General features: G+C 35.9%; 1 protein-coding gene across 1 annotated transcript; it reads right to left on the bottom strand.

The window, feature by feature from the left end:
• Nucleotides 1–3,405: 3,405 nt before the first annotated feature.
• Nucleotides 3,406–12,643, bottom strand: LOC132166931 (3beta-hydroxysteroid-dehydrogenase/decarboxylase). Its single transcript, XM_059577792.1, has 12 exons — nucleotides 12,290–12,643; nucleotides 11,913–12,002; nucleotides 11,668–11,801; nucleotides 11,376–11,546; nucleotides 10,758–10,874; nucleotides 10,563–10,642; nucleotides 9,123–9,318; nucleotides 6,119–6,236; nucleotides 5,274–5,448; nucleotides 4,875–5,031; nucleotides 4,250–4,313; nucleotides 3,406–4,136 (listed from the first exon to the last, which is right to left on the bottom strand). Exons 1-12 carry the CDS (start codon nucleotides 12,540–12,542, stop codon nucleotides 3,931–3,933), a joined length of 1,761 nt encoding a protein of 586 aa, XP_059433775.1. The 5' UTR covers nucleotides 12,543–12,643; the 3' UTR covers nucleotides 3,406–3,930.
• Between the last annotated feature and the right edge of the window lie 619 nt (nucleotides 12,644–13,262).

The raw sequence follows: 13,262 nt of genomic DNA, 5'->3' as shown, positions 1-13,262 counted from the left end.
AAAAAATAATAATAATAATAATGATATTTAGTAAACTGCATTACCATATAATTGAAATGACGTGGTAGTACTAAAAATTAATTGTTAAAAAAATCAATAGCTAGTTTTCATTATTACATGTTAAGAAACACGAATGAGCTCGAGTGCATCTCCTCTAGCACTCGAGCGATGCACTCGAGCGCACTGCACTTCTTACAGTTTTTATTGCATCGGAATGCAATATGTTTTATATTGTTAATATCTGTTTATATTAAAGCTTTCCAATTGTAATAGTTCTTCTAGTTCTAGGTGTATTGGCTCTACTAGTTCTAGTTGTATTAGTTCCTCCTATTTGATTTTGATTGTAACTTTTTGCTTATATATATAATAAGAACGAAGCTGAGGTTTTATTCCGCCAAAAGCAAGTTTGTTTGCTTTCTTTCATTACGTACATCTAGCCTAAATTAAAAAAAACAAAGGGGATTCATCATGTGGTGCATGCACAACCAATCATTCATGAGGAAACACTCCATTAATTAATTGGACCACGTTCCGGGCATCCCATTTTCTTTCTCTGGAGGGTAACGAGGATCGATGTGCAAAATAATGATGCAACCTTATTTTATTGAATCTCAAGGAACATTTGGCAGTTGCTGCTAGCGTGTAGTGTATACGAGTATATCCCACTTTTCAGCTTCTTCTTCTGACTTTCAATCAATAAACTATTGGTTTTTATCGTAAACCTTATACTTTTGATTTTGTCCATGATTTGCTACACAAGTCTTTTCCTTCTGTCTTTGTCTAAATTTGTCACTTTCTTTTCCTTTCCATATGGAATAATCAGGTCAAATCTTCAACCAAGAGTACCTATAAAAACATTGAAAGTTAAGCTCCAAGTATGTAGTTGGGTCCAGCGGGAACCAACTAGAGGATAAGTTCATGGGCTATCAGATTTGATTCCGTAGCCTTCGAGAATGAAGAAGCCCGTTTCTTGAGAAATTAAATTTACGTAACCAACGGAACTTTTTCTTGTCACAATGAGCAAAATTTTGATGTATTTATATACTAGCTAGCTAGGCTATATATACGTTCAAGCCAGCATTGGGATCCATCGTCCATCTGGTTTATATATATATTAACTCGAATGTCGGCACGTAAGTTTGAGGAAATATAAATAAAATAAATAAATAAATTCATGAATTAATAAAATATACATAATATATAAAAATATATCCTAGGAAAACAACAAATGAGAATACAACTAGAAGTGGATTTGCTAGAGGTTCAATATGGCACATGCATGATGGATCCAAAGTTTACACTTCTGTTAATTTTTCTTACTTCTCATCAAGAGAAAGAGTGAGGGATGGTTGAGATGGTGTCTTTGATGATGGGGTGATCCGCCAATAATATTCTTGAGTGATATTTGGATGTTGAAAGGGCAAGGATGACCACTAGGGAGTTTCCTTCCAAAATAAAAGCCTTGAACCGAGAAAGAGAGCTAGTTGACCATCTTTCGGCAAAGCATATAAACTGCATGTGTGGGGTTCGGAAATGAAGTTAAGAGGGTAAACTAGATCTAGAGCTCATAGAAGATATGGATCTAAACAACCTAGTCATAATTCAAAATATTTGTTAAGAACAAGACAACAAAATTAAAGACTTTCTACTTCCAAATGCTTCTCTTTAACGGGTCTTTAAGTGTTCTGGAATAGCTATTTGTGTGTCCTACTGTATGTCCTCCCGGCTTACAAGCCTACCCAGCCTAACTGCGCTGACGGCACATTGACGGCACAAAGCAGCGTACATCCCATATAACTCAAAGATTTTGCTAAAGATAACATCTGAAAATATACTTGTTTTACAACTCTGTTTTCTGGAATTAACAAATATATGAATAGATATCAAGATGAACACATCAAACACACATGGCTCTGATACCATAAGGGGACTCACATAACGAGTTGACATAAGCGGAAGAATTAAAGACATAATGATGAATTTAAATAGAGACGGCTAGTAAGATTCTAAGCTTAATATATATATATATATATATATATATATATATAGTTATTTATTTTAGAGTAAGAGTTTATCTCCAAGTGAGTGTAGGAGTTCTACTCAAAGTCCAAGTCATAATCTTCCTATTTAAAGGATAATTATTTTAATGGAAGAAAATGAGAAAATTAATCTCAAACCTTGAGAAAATTAATCTCAAATCTTGAGTTTGAAAAGGGTTTTTAGATTTTCTCAAAATCTAAAAAGTTTAGGTTCCCCTAAAATCCAAGGTTTAGGTTTCCTCAGAACCTAAAATCTACCCCGTTAGGTATTCACGTAACAGTTATTCACTAGGGTTAGAAGTAAATGAGAAAAGCAATGATCCAGTGTTTTAATCTCTATTGTAATTTTTTTGTTTTTAAGTGATGTGACAAATCCTTATCCTTATTGAAAGTCGTAAAGCAAATTTGGATAGAGAGTTTTCTCTATTTCTTGAGTTTTAAAGAGTGATTAAAGTCTAAAGATAAGGTTGCATTTGAAATTGCGATTTTGAAAGAATAATCTGCATTTTTAAAAGATATCACAAAATGTAAGGCATTTGGCATTACGATTTAATTTAAAAATAAGAAAAAAAATCGGCAATTTCTATAAGCAAGCTAAGGGGTGTTTATTTGAAAAAAAGGCAAATTTAAACCAAAATACAATTTCACATAACAAATATTTGATAAAAAAAAATAATAATAATAAATAAATAAATAGAAAATTAACATGTTTTACCGGACGCCTTTGCAATTTTAAAAATAGCGATTTCAAAAACGCAATTTGTTAAATCGCACTTATTGAAACCGCAATCCCAAATGGACCCTAAAAACAAGAAAAAAGAAAGGTCTGACTTTTAAAAAAGTTGACAGAATCCATTAATATGCCATTATTGGCCACTCCTTTGGCCAAATGGAGATGGCTTGTCATGCTGATGATATAAATATAATTCAAGCATAGATCATAAATGCCTCCAAATATAGGGAACTAAATTGTTTAATCTTTGAGTTATTAGTTATTACAACGCCCCGGGCATGTGACTCGAGTTTTGAAGAACCCAGGCCCTAAAACGTGACAAGTTGAACCCATTCCCATGTCTCAAGCCCCGCAAGGAATTTATGTGTATATAGACAACCAAGTTTTACCCAGTTGGGAATTTGTACCCCCCAACTCTCTACCATTACCTCTCACATAATTTCTTGCCCATCACCGCAATTATAGAAAATGAGTCATGTTGAAGGGTATAATAAAATAATGAAAATTTTCCTTCATCCTCATTATAGCCACCGAAAACAGCATCTGTTTTCAATTCAACTGCCATATGACATGTAAAATGTGTAAACAATTTGTCCAGGAGAGAAAAAAAGAAAAAGAAAAAGAAAACCACAATGGCATAAACTACATGTCAATTATAAATGGTCTAGATTTGAAAAAATTGCATATAAACCAAAACCAGTTCAATATGGAACTACTAGTAGTTTTTATTTTAGAATTGGTTCATCCAATTATGAACCAATTTTACAGTTGGTCAACCACTCCCAAGCATAATAATTTGGACCAGAATACCAACCTCTAATCTTAATATGAGGCTTGATTGAGCTAGTAGATCTGACAAAAGCTGTTAATCCTTATGCAAGCAATTGGTGATCATATTTCAACTTTTTGTTCAAGTATTTTATCACATCACATATTTGTTAAAGGAATGGATATTTAGTCCCTAACTTTTTGATATATAGTAGTGTCAAGGAAAATAAGCAGCAAGAGTTTGAAATCCACTAACGTACCCCATCTCTTTCTCTTTGTGCTGGGGACATACAACCCTATCTCTGTAGTTTGATAAAAAGCCTAACTAAGCTAGCAGAAGGCACGTAACGAATTAAAACTTAGCTGGAAAGCTCTCAAGTCTGATGTCAGCTATCTCTGATGCTGTACTGCAGCAGACCCTTTATTTCTATGAAACCTATCATTGTTTAGAAGAAATGATGATGCAGAAGTAGGTAAATTTCTTTTCAACAATCCCATTGATTCCTCTATAAGGTTGAACAGAACCTTTGTGAACCCATCAATTTCCATTTCATATTGCTCATAAACTAAGAACATTGTGAAAGCAAAGACCAGTGCTGCATTTTATATAAAACAAGATCAGTATAATGAATTTCATAAAAAAAAAAGAGTGAATGTAACAAAGAAATATTGAAGCATCTAATAGCTCAGGAGTGGTAACAGTTCTTACCTATGCCAATCACCGCCGTCAAGGATTGCAAAATCAGCTTCAGAAAATAGAGAGAAACTGCTGCCTACATTGATTTGCAGGAATTATATCAGGGAAAGATTCCACAAAATAACAACTGTAGAAAAACATGTTTGCCCTTTTACATTAGGGAATTCATTCAACTTGATATATAAAAAATTTTGTTGACCCTACGGCACTAATGGAGATTAAGCATCAAAGTCGCTTTTAGGCTCTCATGTGTCATCAACCAACATTATTACTTCAATTATGATTATTAAACAGGACTATATGAATTCATATGTTTCATGAAGTGCAATAAAATAGAGTCTATGATTTACATGCATCAAGTTGATGCAAACCATACGGCTGTAAGAAGAAAGTTCAAATCCTTCGCCCTTCACAACACTCCACCGTATCCCCTACAAATGACTTTGATTGGATTTGCTATTGTCTGGAATTTTCTTTTTGATGGGGCTTGGGTATGGGGAAAAGGGGATGTTGCAGCTTCAAGAGAAAAGGATAGATGCAAGAAAGTGTGTTCGGACACTTTCAGGCTCAAATGTGCATGATTAAAGACAGATAAAACTTCTACTTTATGACATCATCAGTGCATACAACTCCATACCTTGAAGAAATTACTCCAATCATCTCCTTGAGCCAATGATCGTATATGTCGGACCCCATTGTTCCACAGACAAGCCAGGGTTGTAATTGAATCTTTCACCGCCATTTCTGAGATCTCAAAACAAGAGGAAGATATTCTCTGGAAAGTGATACCAACTCTGTTGAAAAGGGATTATAATCAATGAAATGGATCAAGAGGGTTTGGCCATATAGAAAATTGCTCAAAATACAAAAACAAGAATAAGGAAACTACAACGGCAAGTCCCAAATATGGAGGGTTCAGGGGGAGTGGAAGACCTCAACAGGGGGGTGGTGGTGGGGGAAGACAATGTTTACAAAATCTAGTAAACACGGTTATCCAAGGTTATCCAATTTAGCCTTCATGAGCATCAATACTTACATTTTTGATGGTAGAATACCATATCCAAAAAGGACAACATTGATCAGCAGCAGAAGCTTGGCAATAGATGACATGAAAGTTCTTCCAGAAAGGAAAAACCAGTAAAACAACAGGACCAGAGCAAGGAAATATGTAAACGTCTTCTTCTCGTCTCTCCACAGCAAAATGTCTGCCACTGGAGCAACATAGTTCAGGGTCATGCCATGGTAAGAACAACATAATCAACACCTTATGGAGCAGAAGCCTATTTGCGCAAGTTCCATGGATGTACCATTAGAAAATGTTCAAGCACGTGCATTTTGCTTTATCTAATTGTGTAGTTAGATGCATGCAATAGTAACATAGGTGTTAATTTGAAATCAAACATGGACTATGTTGCGGCTGGTAACTATAATCACAGAGAAAGATGTGCTATTAAGTTAAGAAATGGATCAAATTACACATATTCTGCCTAGGGTACCCTTCTACAATAACATACAACAAACAGCAATGGCATCTAAAAGCAGGCTTAAGAGTGCTGGGGAAGATTTGGTTGTAGGTGACTGAACCCAGCCAAGATAGCTAGGTTTTCTGTAGCTAGGACAATGCTGGTCATACCCATTAAGTCTATGTACAGCCCATGCATATTTGCAGGCTAAGATTAACCAGGTCTATGTCAAAAGCCACAGGCCTACAACAATTATGAGCTTAAAATTGATCAATATGGCTCAGATCATTAAAGCTCCTATAAGAGGACACTTCTTCACATTTTAAATCAGTAGAATATAAATTTTCTAAATCAATGTTTTATTCGGTTGAATTGTGGAGCACAAATAAAGTATAGAAAGCTGAAATAAGGTTTGAACCTTCCCCGCAGCCCAGCAGCTTTTCTACTTTTGATTGTTCATTGAAGGCACTGTATCTCGCATAATATGAGTCTTTGGTTAAATGGGACAAAGAATCAATTGTTAAAGTGACAGCTTCCTGTACAGTAATCAGCAGAAACAAAAGTAAAACCTCAAATCTTAGAATATCCACATAATAATAATAATAATAATAATAATAATATTTATTATGATTATTATTTTGTCTCATTGGTAAGTTACACACATGATGGGCCTTGAACTCATGACTTAACCCTCCACCCCGTTCTTAGTAGGGGGAGGAAGTGCCATTTAAACAACTAGAACCCACTGGTAATTTCCAAATTGTAAAATGAAGCTATATGATAATGAAAATACACATTTTTGGATGCAAAAGAAGTTGTGAAAGGCTAAAGGAATCAAACATCAAATTAGCATCTTACGATATGCTAGAATCAATCAAATTATGCTTCTTTTTTTTTTTTTTTTTTTTGATGTCAATGAACCTCTCCAAGGCAGGGCCCTTGGGACCCACCTCTGCAAAGCAAACTCTAGTCCCGTGCACCGCACCCTCAGAAGTTTTCCTACACGGAACTGTTAAATCGCTGGTTTTTTCACCAGAGGGTGTGGCCCCAAGGGATTGTTTGCACCCATGAGGTGTTGAACCTTAGACCTTGAAGGGAGCAAACCCTCAAGACCAAGGCCTTCACCACTTGGGCCAACCCCCTAGGGTTGTTATGCTAAAATTCAACATATTATAATACTTTGGTCCCATATTGGGAAGATGAGTACGCCCACATATAGTGGGTGGTTTATAAAAGACACTCATAGGTGCTAAGCTCTACGTTGCTTACTTATTAGGTGAAACTGAATTTTATAAGTGATTCTAGAGAAGTTATAAATTGACTAGTCCTTTTTGGGTGATAGTGCAAATGTGGTTAGCGCTTTTTTTGGGTTCTTACAAATGGTATCAGAGGCATATAGTAACGACATGTGTTATTAGCCTACTGCATGATATGACCCTGACGAAGATGTCGGATTTGGGAGTGGAGATTGTAATACCACAGTCCAATATTGGGAAGATAAGAAGTCCACATAGAGTGAGTGATTTATAAAATAGACTCATAAGTGCAAGTCCCAGGTTGCTTACTTATTACATACAATTGGATTGTATAAGTGATTCTAAAGAAGCTCCAAATTGACTAGTCATTTTGGGATAATAACGCAGATGTGGCTAGCGCTTTTCCTGGGTCATTACACATAATGTGTTACTAGCTATTAGCTAATAATGAAAATATGTGTTCGAATGTAACAGAAGTTGTGAAGAAATAAAGGAATCAGACTTCAAATTAACATCTGCAATATTCTATAGTCAATCAAGTTGTGTAGATCTAATATATAATTTGTTACTAGATTAGAATCTGACATGAGAGAGAGGCTTCGTGGAGGGTTGTGATAGATTCTAAATTTGGTAGTTCTTTAGGTAGGTGGTGTTCTAACGAGGTTCATGGGTTGTATGGGGTGAAGTTATGGAAGAATATCAGGAAGGGTTGGGGGGGTTTTTTTAGCCATACCAGATTTGAGGTGGGAGATTTCTCCAAGATTAGATTTTGGCATGACCTATGATGTGGGGAGCAGGCCTTTAAGAAAGCTTTATGTTAGTGTTAAGGATGCTTCTATAGTGGACCACTAGGAGCTTTCTAATGGCTCCCACCAGAGGAACATAAGCTTTATTAGAGTGGCTCATGATTGGGAGGTGGATGTATTTGCTTTGGTTTTTAATTTGTTGTAATCCCTTAGATTAAGACGGGAAGTTAAAGACAAGCTTTACTAGGCTCCATCCAAAAGAGTTGTTCGACGTTAGATCTTTCTACAACATCTATGTCCCTCATGATGAAACTCCCTTCCCTTAGAAGAGTATCTAGTGGATTAAGGTTCTTTTGAGAGCAGATTTCCTTGCTTGGCTAGCTGCCCTAGGGAAGATTGTTGTCATGAATAACCTAAAGAAGCAGCGCATTGTTGTGGTCAATTGGTGTTGTATGTGTTGGAGGAGTAGGGAGTCGTAGGATCATCTTCTTCTCCATTGTGTGGTCGCTAGTGCCTTATGGAGTGCTATCTTTAGTCGTGTTGGGTTGTTTTAGGTTATACCTAGATAAGTAATATACTTGTTTGCTTGTTGGAGGGCGTTATATGGTAGTCCTCAAAGTGCAGTTGTGTAGAAGATGGTGTCGTCATGTCTTTTGTGGTGTCTTTGGAGGGAGAAAAAATTATAGAAGTTTTGCAAACCGCAAGAGGATGTTGGTGGACATTAAGTCTTTCTTCAATAATCTTTACACAGTTGTGTTTGTCTATCCTAACTTGCTTAGCTTTCATAATTTTCTTGATCTTTTTTGTCTTTCTAGCTAGGTGTTTCTCTTGTATACTTCATTTGCACCTGGGTTGTGCCTTTTCCACCTTTTAATGATATTTTGATTACTTATCAAAAAATAATAATTTGCTACTGGCCAAGGAGATACTTATACTATTGAGAATACTCTTCTTTCGCCACCATAAAAAATGCTATAAGTTTTTTTCTTTTCTTTTTTTTTTTTTTTTGGGGGAGAACAAGAATTTGGGGAGAACAAGAGTTGCAAATGGAAAAACTGCAATGAACTCAGCTGAATATAATTTGGGTGCTTCACATCTTGCAAGGAAATTGAACTAACTTGCAAAATTTCCTCAAATTTGAGTCTTGAAAATATTTAGGCTAATAAGGCCCAATAATATTATATATAAAAGAATGACATGTAGGGGAATAGTTACAGATGATACAATTTTTTTTTTTTTTTGATAACGTAGGAGAACTTTACTCAGATTAATTGCATGTCGCAAACGCATACTGTACAACAATCCTCACCGTTAATCAAACTCCTACAGGTAACTGACCCCACCCGCCAGACAGATGATACAAATTAATAAATGAAAAGGGAAAGACATGAAAGAATGTAAACGAAAAAATAGAACTTACTTCTAGGGAGACTAGTGGTGAGTATCCAATATGTTTTTGAGCTGCAGTGCAGTCGAATGTCCTAGTGTGCAAGGCTAATTGGATGTAATAAGCTGATACAGAATGGTTGTATTTTCTGAAGCCCAGTTTTCCATGCATCCATTTGAAAAGCAAGAGTACATACCGAACTACCATGACAGGAACTTTAATAAATGGTCTGCAATCAAAGTGAGCAGCCATTCAGCATTGAAGAATAACATTAAAAGATTCTGTACAAGCATCAGAAGAATGAAAATTAGAATTTGTCCTCACTAGTACCCAATATGGCAGCACACTAAAAGCAAGATGAGAATGTTGATAAAGGATATGACATATCAAAAACAGGGAAAGGAGAGGATATAATAGAAAATGTTTTCACTAGCAGGATCAAATTAACCTCATGCGCTTCTCCTTTCAAGCTGCCAAAATGCCTTGATGTTATTATTATTATTTTTTTGATAAGTAATTTTAAAATGCCTTGATGTTATAATTAGTTTCTCAACGGAAGTAGGAAAATTCATTCTAAAGCTTGCTCTTTTCACGTAAGATTAAACAATAACGCCATATATTTTCTATACCATGATAAATAATTTCCAAAAAGGCAGGACATTGTTTGCTCTAAACAGTTACTTCTTCAATCAAAATGTAGCAAGGCAAGCTAGTATCTAAATTCATCTAATTCAAATTAGCAATAAGCAGGATATAAATTATTTGGGCAATCTTCAAACCTTCTTTCCTAGTGGCTGAGGCACGCGTGGGGATTTGGGGGTAAACTGCTGCACTGCTCGCAACTTACCCTACCCTGACTGCAGTCTGCTGAATTTAATGATGACCTACGCAACTAAACCAACACACACCACCAATTGAAAGATCTGATTTTCACAAGTGTGAATTACCAAGCAATTTGCTAGACTGGAATTTCTCAACCACAGTGGTTGCAGAAACAAATTATCAAGCTTCAGAATTTTCTTCAACAAATAAAACTTCGTCAGAAAAGAAAAGAGGGCAAAGCCCAAGTAGAAATTTAGCATGTTGATCATCAGACACCAGCCACAAAAACTAAAAACTAAAATCCACCATCAACCTAACACTCATCTGGGTCGACTATAAATAATTCACGACCACACCAACTACAGAAACAGTATGAATTTATTCCAATACATATAATACATGCATAGCATCTGAAGGAAAATATGAAAGCATGCGTATATAATATAGATGGACGATTGAGATTTGGTCTAGACTAAAGAGGAATGTGCTCTCAGATCTGGCTCTCACTTTCACTCCAAGTTCTGTTCACTTTGGTCAAATAACATGTTCCAAAATCGTGTCATTCTAGATGGAAATCATATATTAGCTACTCTGGTGCAACAACCGATAAGAAATGAAAGTTCACTTAAGAAATTCAGATGCTTACTTTACCTTTGATATCCCAAGCCTTCCGCTATGAGAGATACAAATTCCCAGAACTTCATAGGCTCAATATTAGTGATGAAAAATGCCTACATATTGATTACAAGGGAATATTCACTCCATGCGTATATGAATAGGACAGGAAAAAATTTGGTAGAACATACACTCAAGAATATTCAATTCACAATTTAGGCATAGGCATACCTTTCCAGCGACAGAGACCATCCGAAAATCTAAAGCTTCTTCTGCACAGATATGGGCATGAGTAACATTCTCAGTGTAGGTGAAGTCGGACATGTTTTCACCACTCCCTATAATATACTGAAATGAGAAAACCTGTTACTTAAAAAAAGAATAAATAATTTATAAAAAAAATAAAAAAAAAAAAAAAAAAAAAAAAGGAATAAATAGACATATTCTCTGTAGTTAGAAATACAAGTAGTAAAAATGTAACCTCCAAACATGGAGACAAAAAATCAATGTTATGTAAAACACAAAGCCATCCGCAGAACACCCGGAAATCATCTCTTTTATGGGTTGTAAGTTACTAGAGATTCAAAGGGAAAATAACAAAAAAAAAAAAACAATTAGGCAGAGCAGCTCCTAAAGCATAACTAAGAAAAATTAAAACATCAGAGATAGAAAAAAAGAAAAAAGAAAGGGATCTCTGAAGCTTCTTACTAAGTGGATATTTCAGTTGCAAACAAAACACTGATGTACAAACATCCATCACTTTTGATGGTTTAATGATGTTCATATACTCATCACAGTAATTAGAATAAGAAGTGACTTATATAACAATCTGCACTAATTGTGTCAAACCTTTGCCCAACCAGATTTCACTAAATCAACTAACAATGGGAGAAGCTGTGTGTCTCCTGGCCCAAAGATGTTGCTAGGACGAAGTGCACATGTTCGGAGGCCATCAATGTTGTTAGCAAACAGGACCAGTGCTTCTGCTTGAGCCTTAAAGTCACTCATCATGTCCTCAAACTGTAGCACACATCAACAGATACTAATTTAAGGAAAACAAAAGCAATACAACTTAGAAAAAAGAAGACAAAATATCTCCAATTAAAAACATGGAGTAGAAGCCCTCTAAGTAGAGACATACTTTCCAAGGGTATGTCAAGTACTCATCTCCATTATTTATATCATGTAAACCGTCAAATACTACATCTGCAGAACTGTTGTATATTAGCCTTCTAACTTTGCACTCTCGGCAAGCATTAATGACATTTTTTGCACCTGAATGAAAATTCACAGTGCACACAATCATTATTACTTCCTGCAAACATTTTCAGTGCAAAAAACAGCTAGCCAGATTAAATTTCTGAACTGTCATCAATGATCCATTACCTTGAACTATAATCATGTAGCAATTGTAAATATCATCTCTTTGTAAGTTGCTATCATCCATATAGAACACAACCGACGAACCTTCGATTGCTGCAATCATATATGCAATTAATTTTCAAAAGTAGCAACCAAGGAAATAGATAGTGACAGGAAACTAAGGCAGCAGTTTTTTATACACAACTAGTTTGCCTGTTTGTTTATGGGTGTGAGTGGGTATGGCTTCATACAACCACTTGGTCTCATGTAAAGAAATGACCACTTGTTCGGGTTGACTGGAATTTCTCGCATATGTCACATTTAAATTTACCTTCCTTTTCTCGAATTTTCTCAGCATCCAAACAGGTGCCAACCATAAAAGCATACATTACATGACATACCTTCGACGATTTGAGAAAAATCGCGAACGTCGACGCGGTGGTAGGAAGCACGGCCGGAAGAGAGTGCTTGCGGGAGGAGCGAGTCGTGGTGGTCGCCGGAGGGGTGGACCTGGAGGGACTGAGCAGAATCGGCGACTCGGACGATCCACTTGCCGAGGCTCAAGAGCCTATGGACCAGCGATCGCCCAAGGAAGCCCCGCCCGCCCAGGACCACGCAGGTCCGAGGGTTCAGCTCCGCCAACCGCTCCTCCATTTCCGACTACTATATCTGATATTTCCTTCGGAACAAACAACGAAAGGGAAAAGAAGGGAGAGAATGGAAAAGTAAGAGAGAGAGAGAGAGAGAGAGAGAGAGTGTGTGTGGAGGGCAGAATAGTCTTTGACCATATGCCTTTTATAAGCCTGTGCTTGGCGCGGAAAGAATTTATACACAATGGTTTGTTTTGTTTGTTGATACTGTTTATGGAGGGTGGGACTGCCTTGGCCGGCCCCTCCACTAAGCCAACTATTTTTCTTACTACTTGTTGATTGGGTTTCCCACAAATACTTTTTTATTTATAACCATCTAAGAAATTTGATAATTGTTCAAAGGATTATGAAAGTATTAACGAGTAATTTTCATATAATTGGACTGATGTAGTATTGCTCATCGGATTTTAGATTTTTTAGTTTTATTTTTTAATAAAATTTGATTTATGGGCAGTGCAACATCAGTCCAATTGTATAAACGTGAGATGAAAGTTGAGTATGTAACATTACTCTTAAAATATATGCTAAAAGATTAAAAGAGTAATGTTATTTAGGAGACTTGTTATATAGTTGGGATAGGATGACAGTAAAAATCAAGTTTTTATTTATTTTTTATTTTTTATTTATGTGATGATCTAATGGCTGATTTTCATTGCACATCGTCAATTTATATGACAATCGTATAGTAGTATACCAAATATCATTACTCATACCGAAAGAAACA

Source organism: Corylus avellana, chromosome ca1, assembly GCF_901000735.1.
Source record: "Corylus avellana chromosome ca1, CavTom2PMs-1.0".
In the NCBI taxonomy this organism is placed as follows: domain Eukaryota; kingdom Viridiplantae; phylum Streptophyta; class Magnoliopsida; order Fagales; family Betulaceae; genus Corylus; species Corylus avellana.
This window is presented reverse-complemented; position numbering and strand designations above follow the sequence as displayed.

What these genes read in the sequence shown, in the direction of transcription:
- LOC132166931 (XM_059577792.1), bottom strand. Translation starts at nt 12,542, where the DNA reads ATGGAGGAGCGGTTGGCGGAGCTGAACCCTCGGACCTGCGTGGTCCTG. An exon ending in CTACATGATTATAGTTCAAG is followed by an intron (nt 11,802 to 11,912) that starts GTAATGGATCAT and finishes ATTTTCATTCAG; the next exon opens with GTGCAAAAAATGTCATTAAT. An exon ending in GACGGCGGTGATTGGCATAG is followed by an intron (nt 4,137 to 4,249) that starts GTAAGAACTGTT and finishes TATAAAATGCAG; the next exon opens with CACTGGTCTTTGCTTTCACA.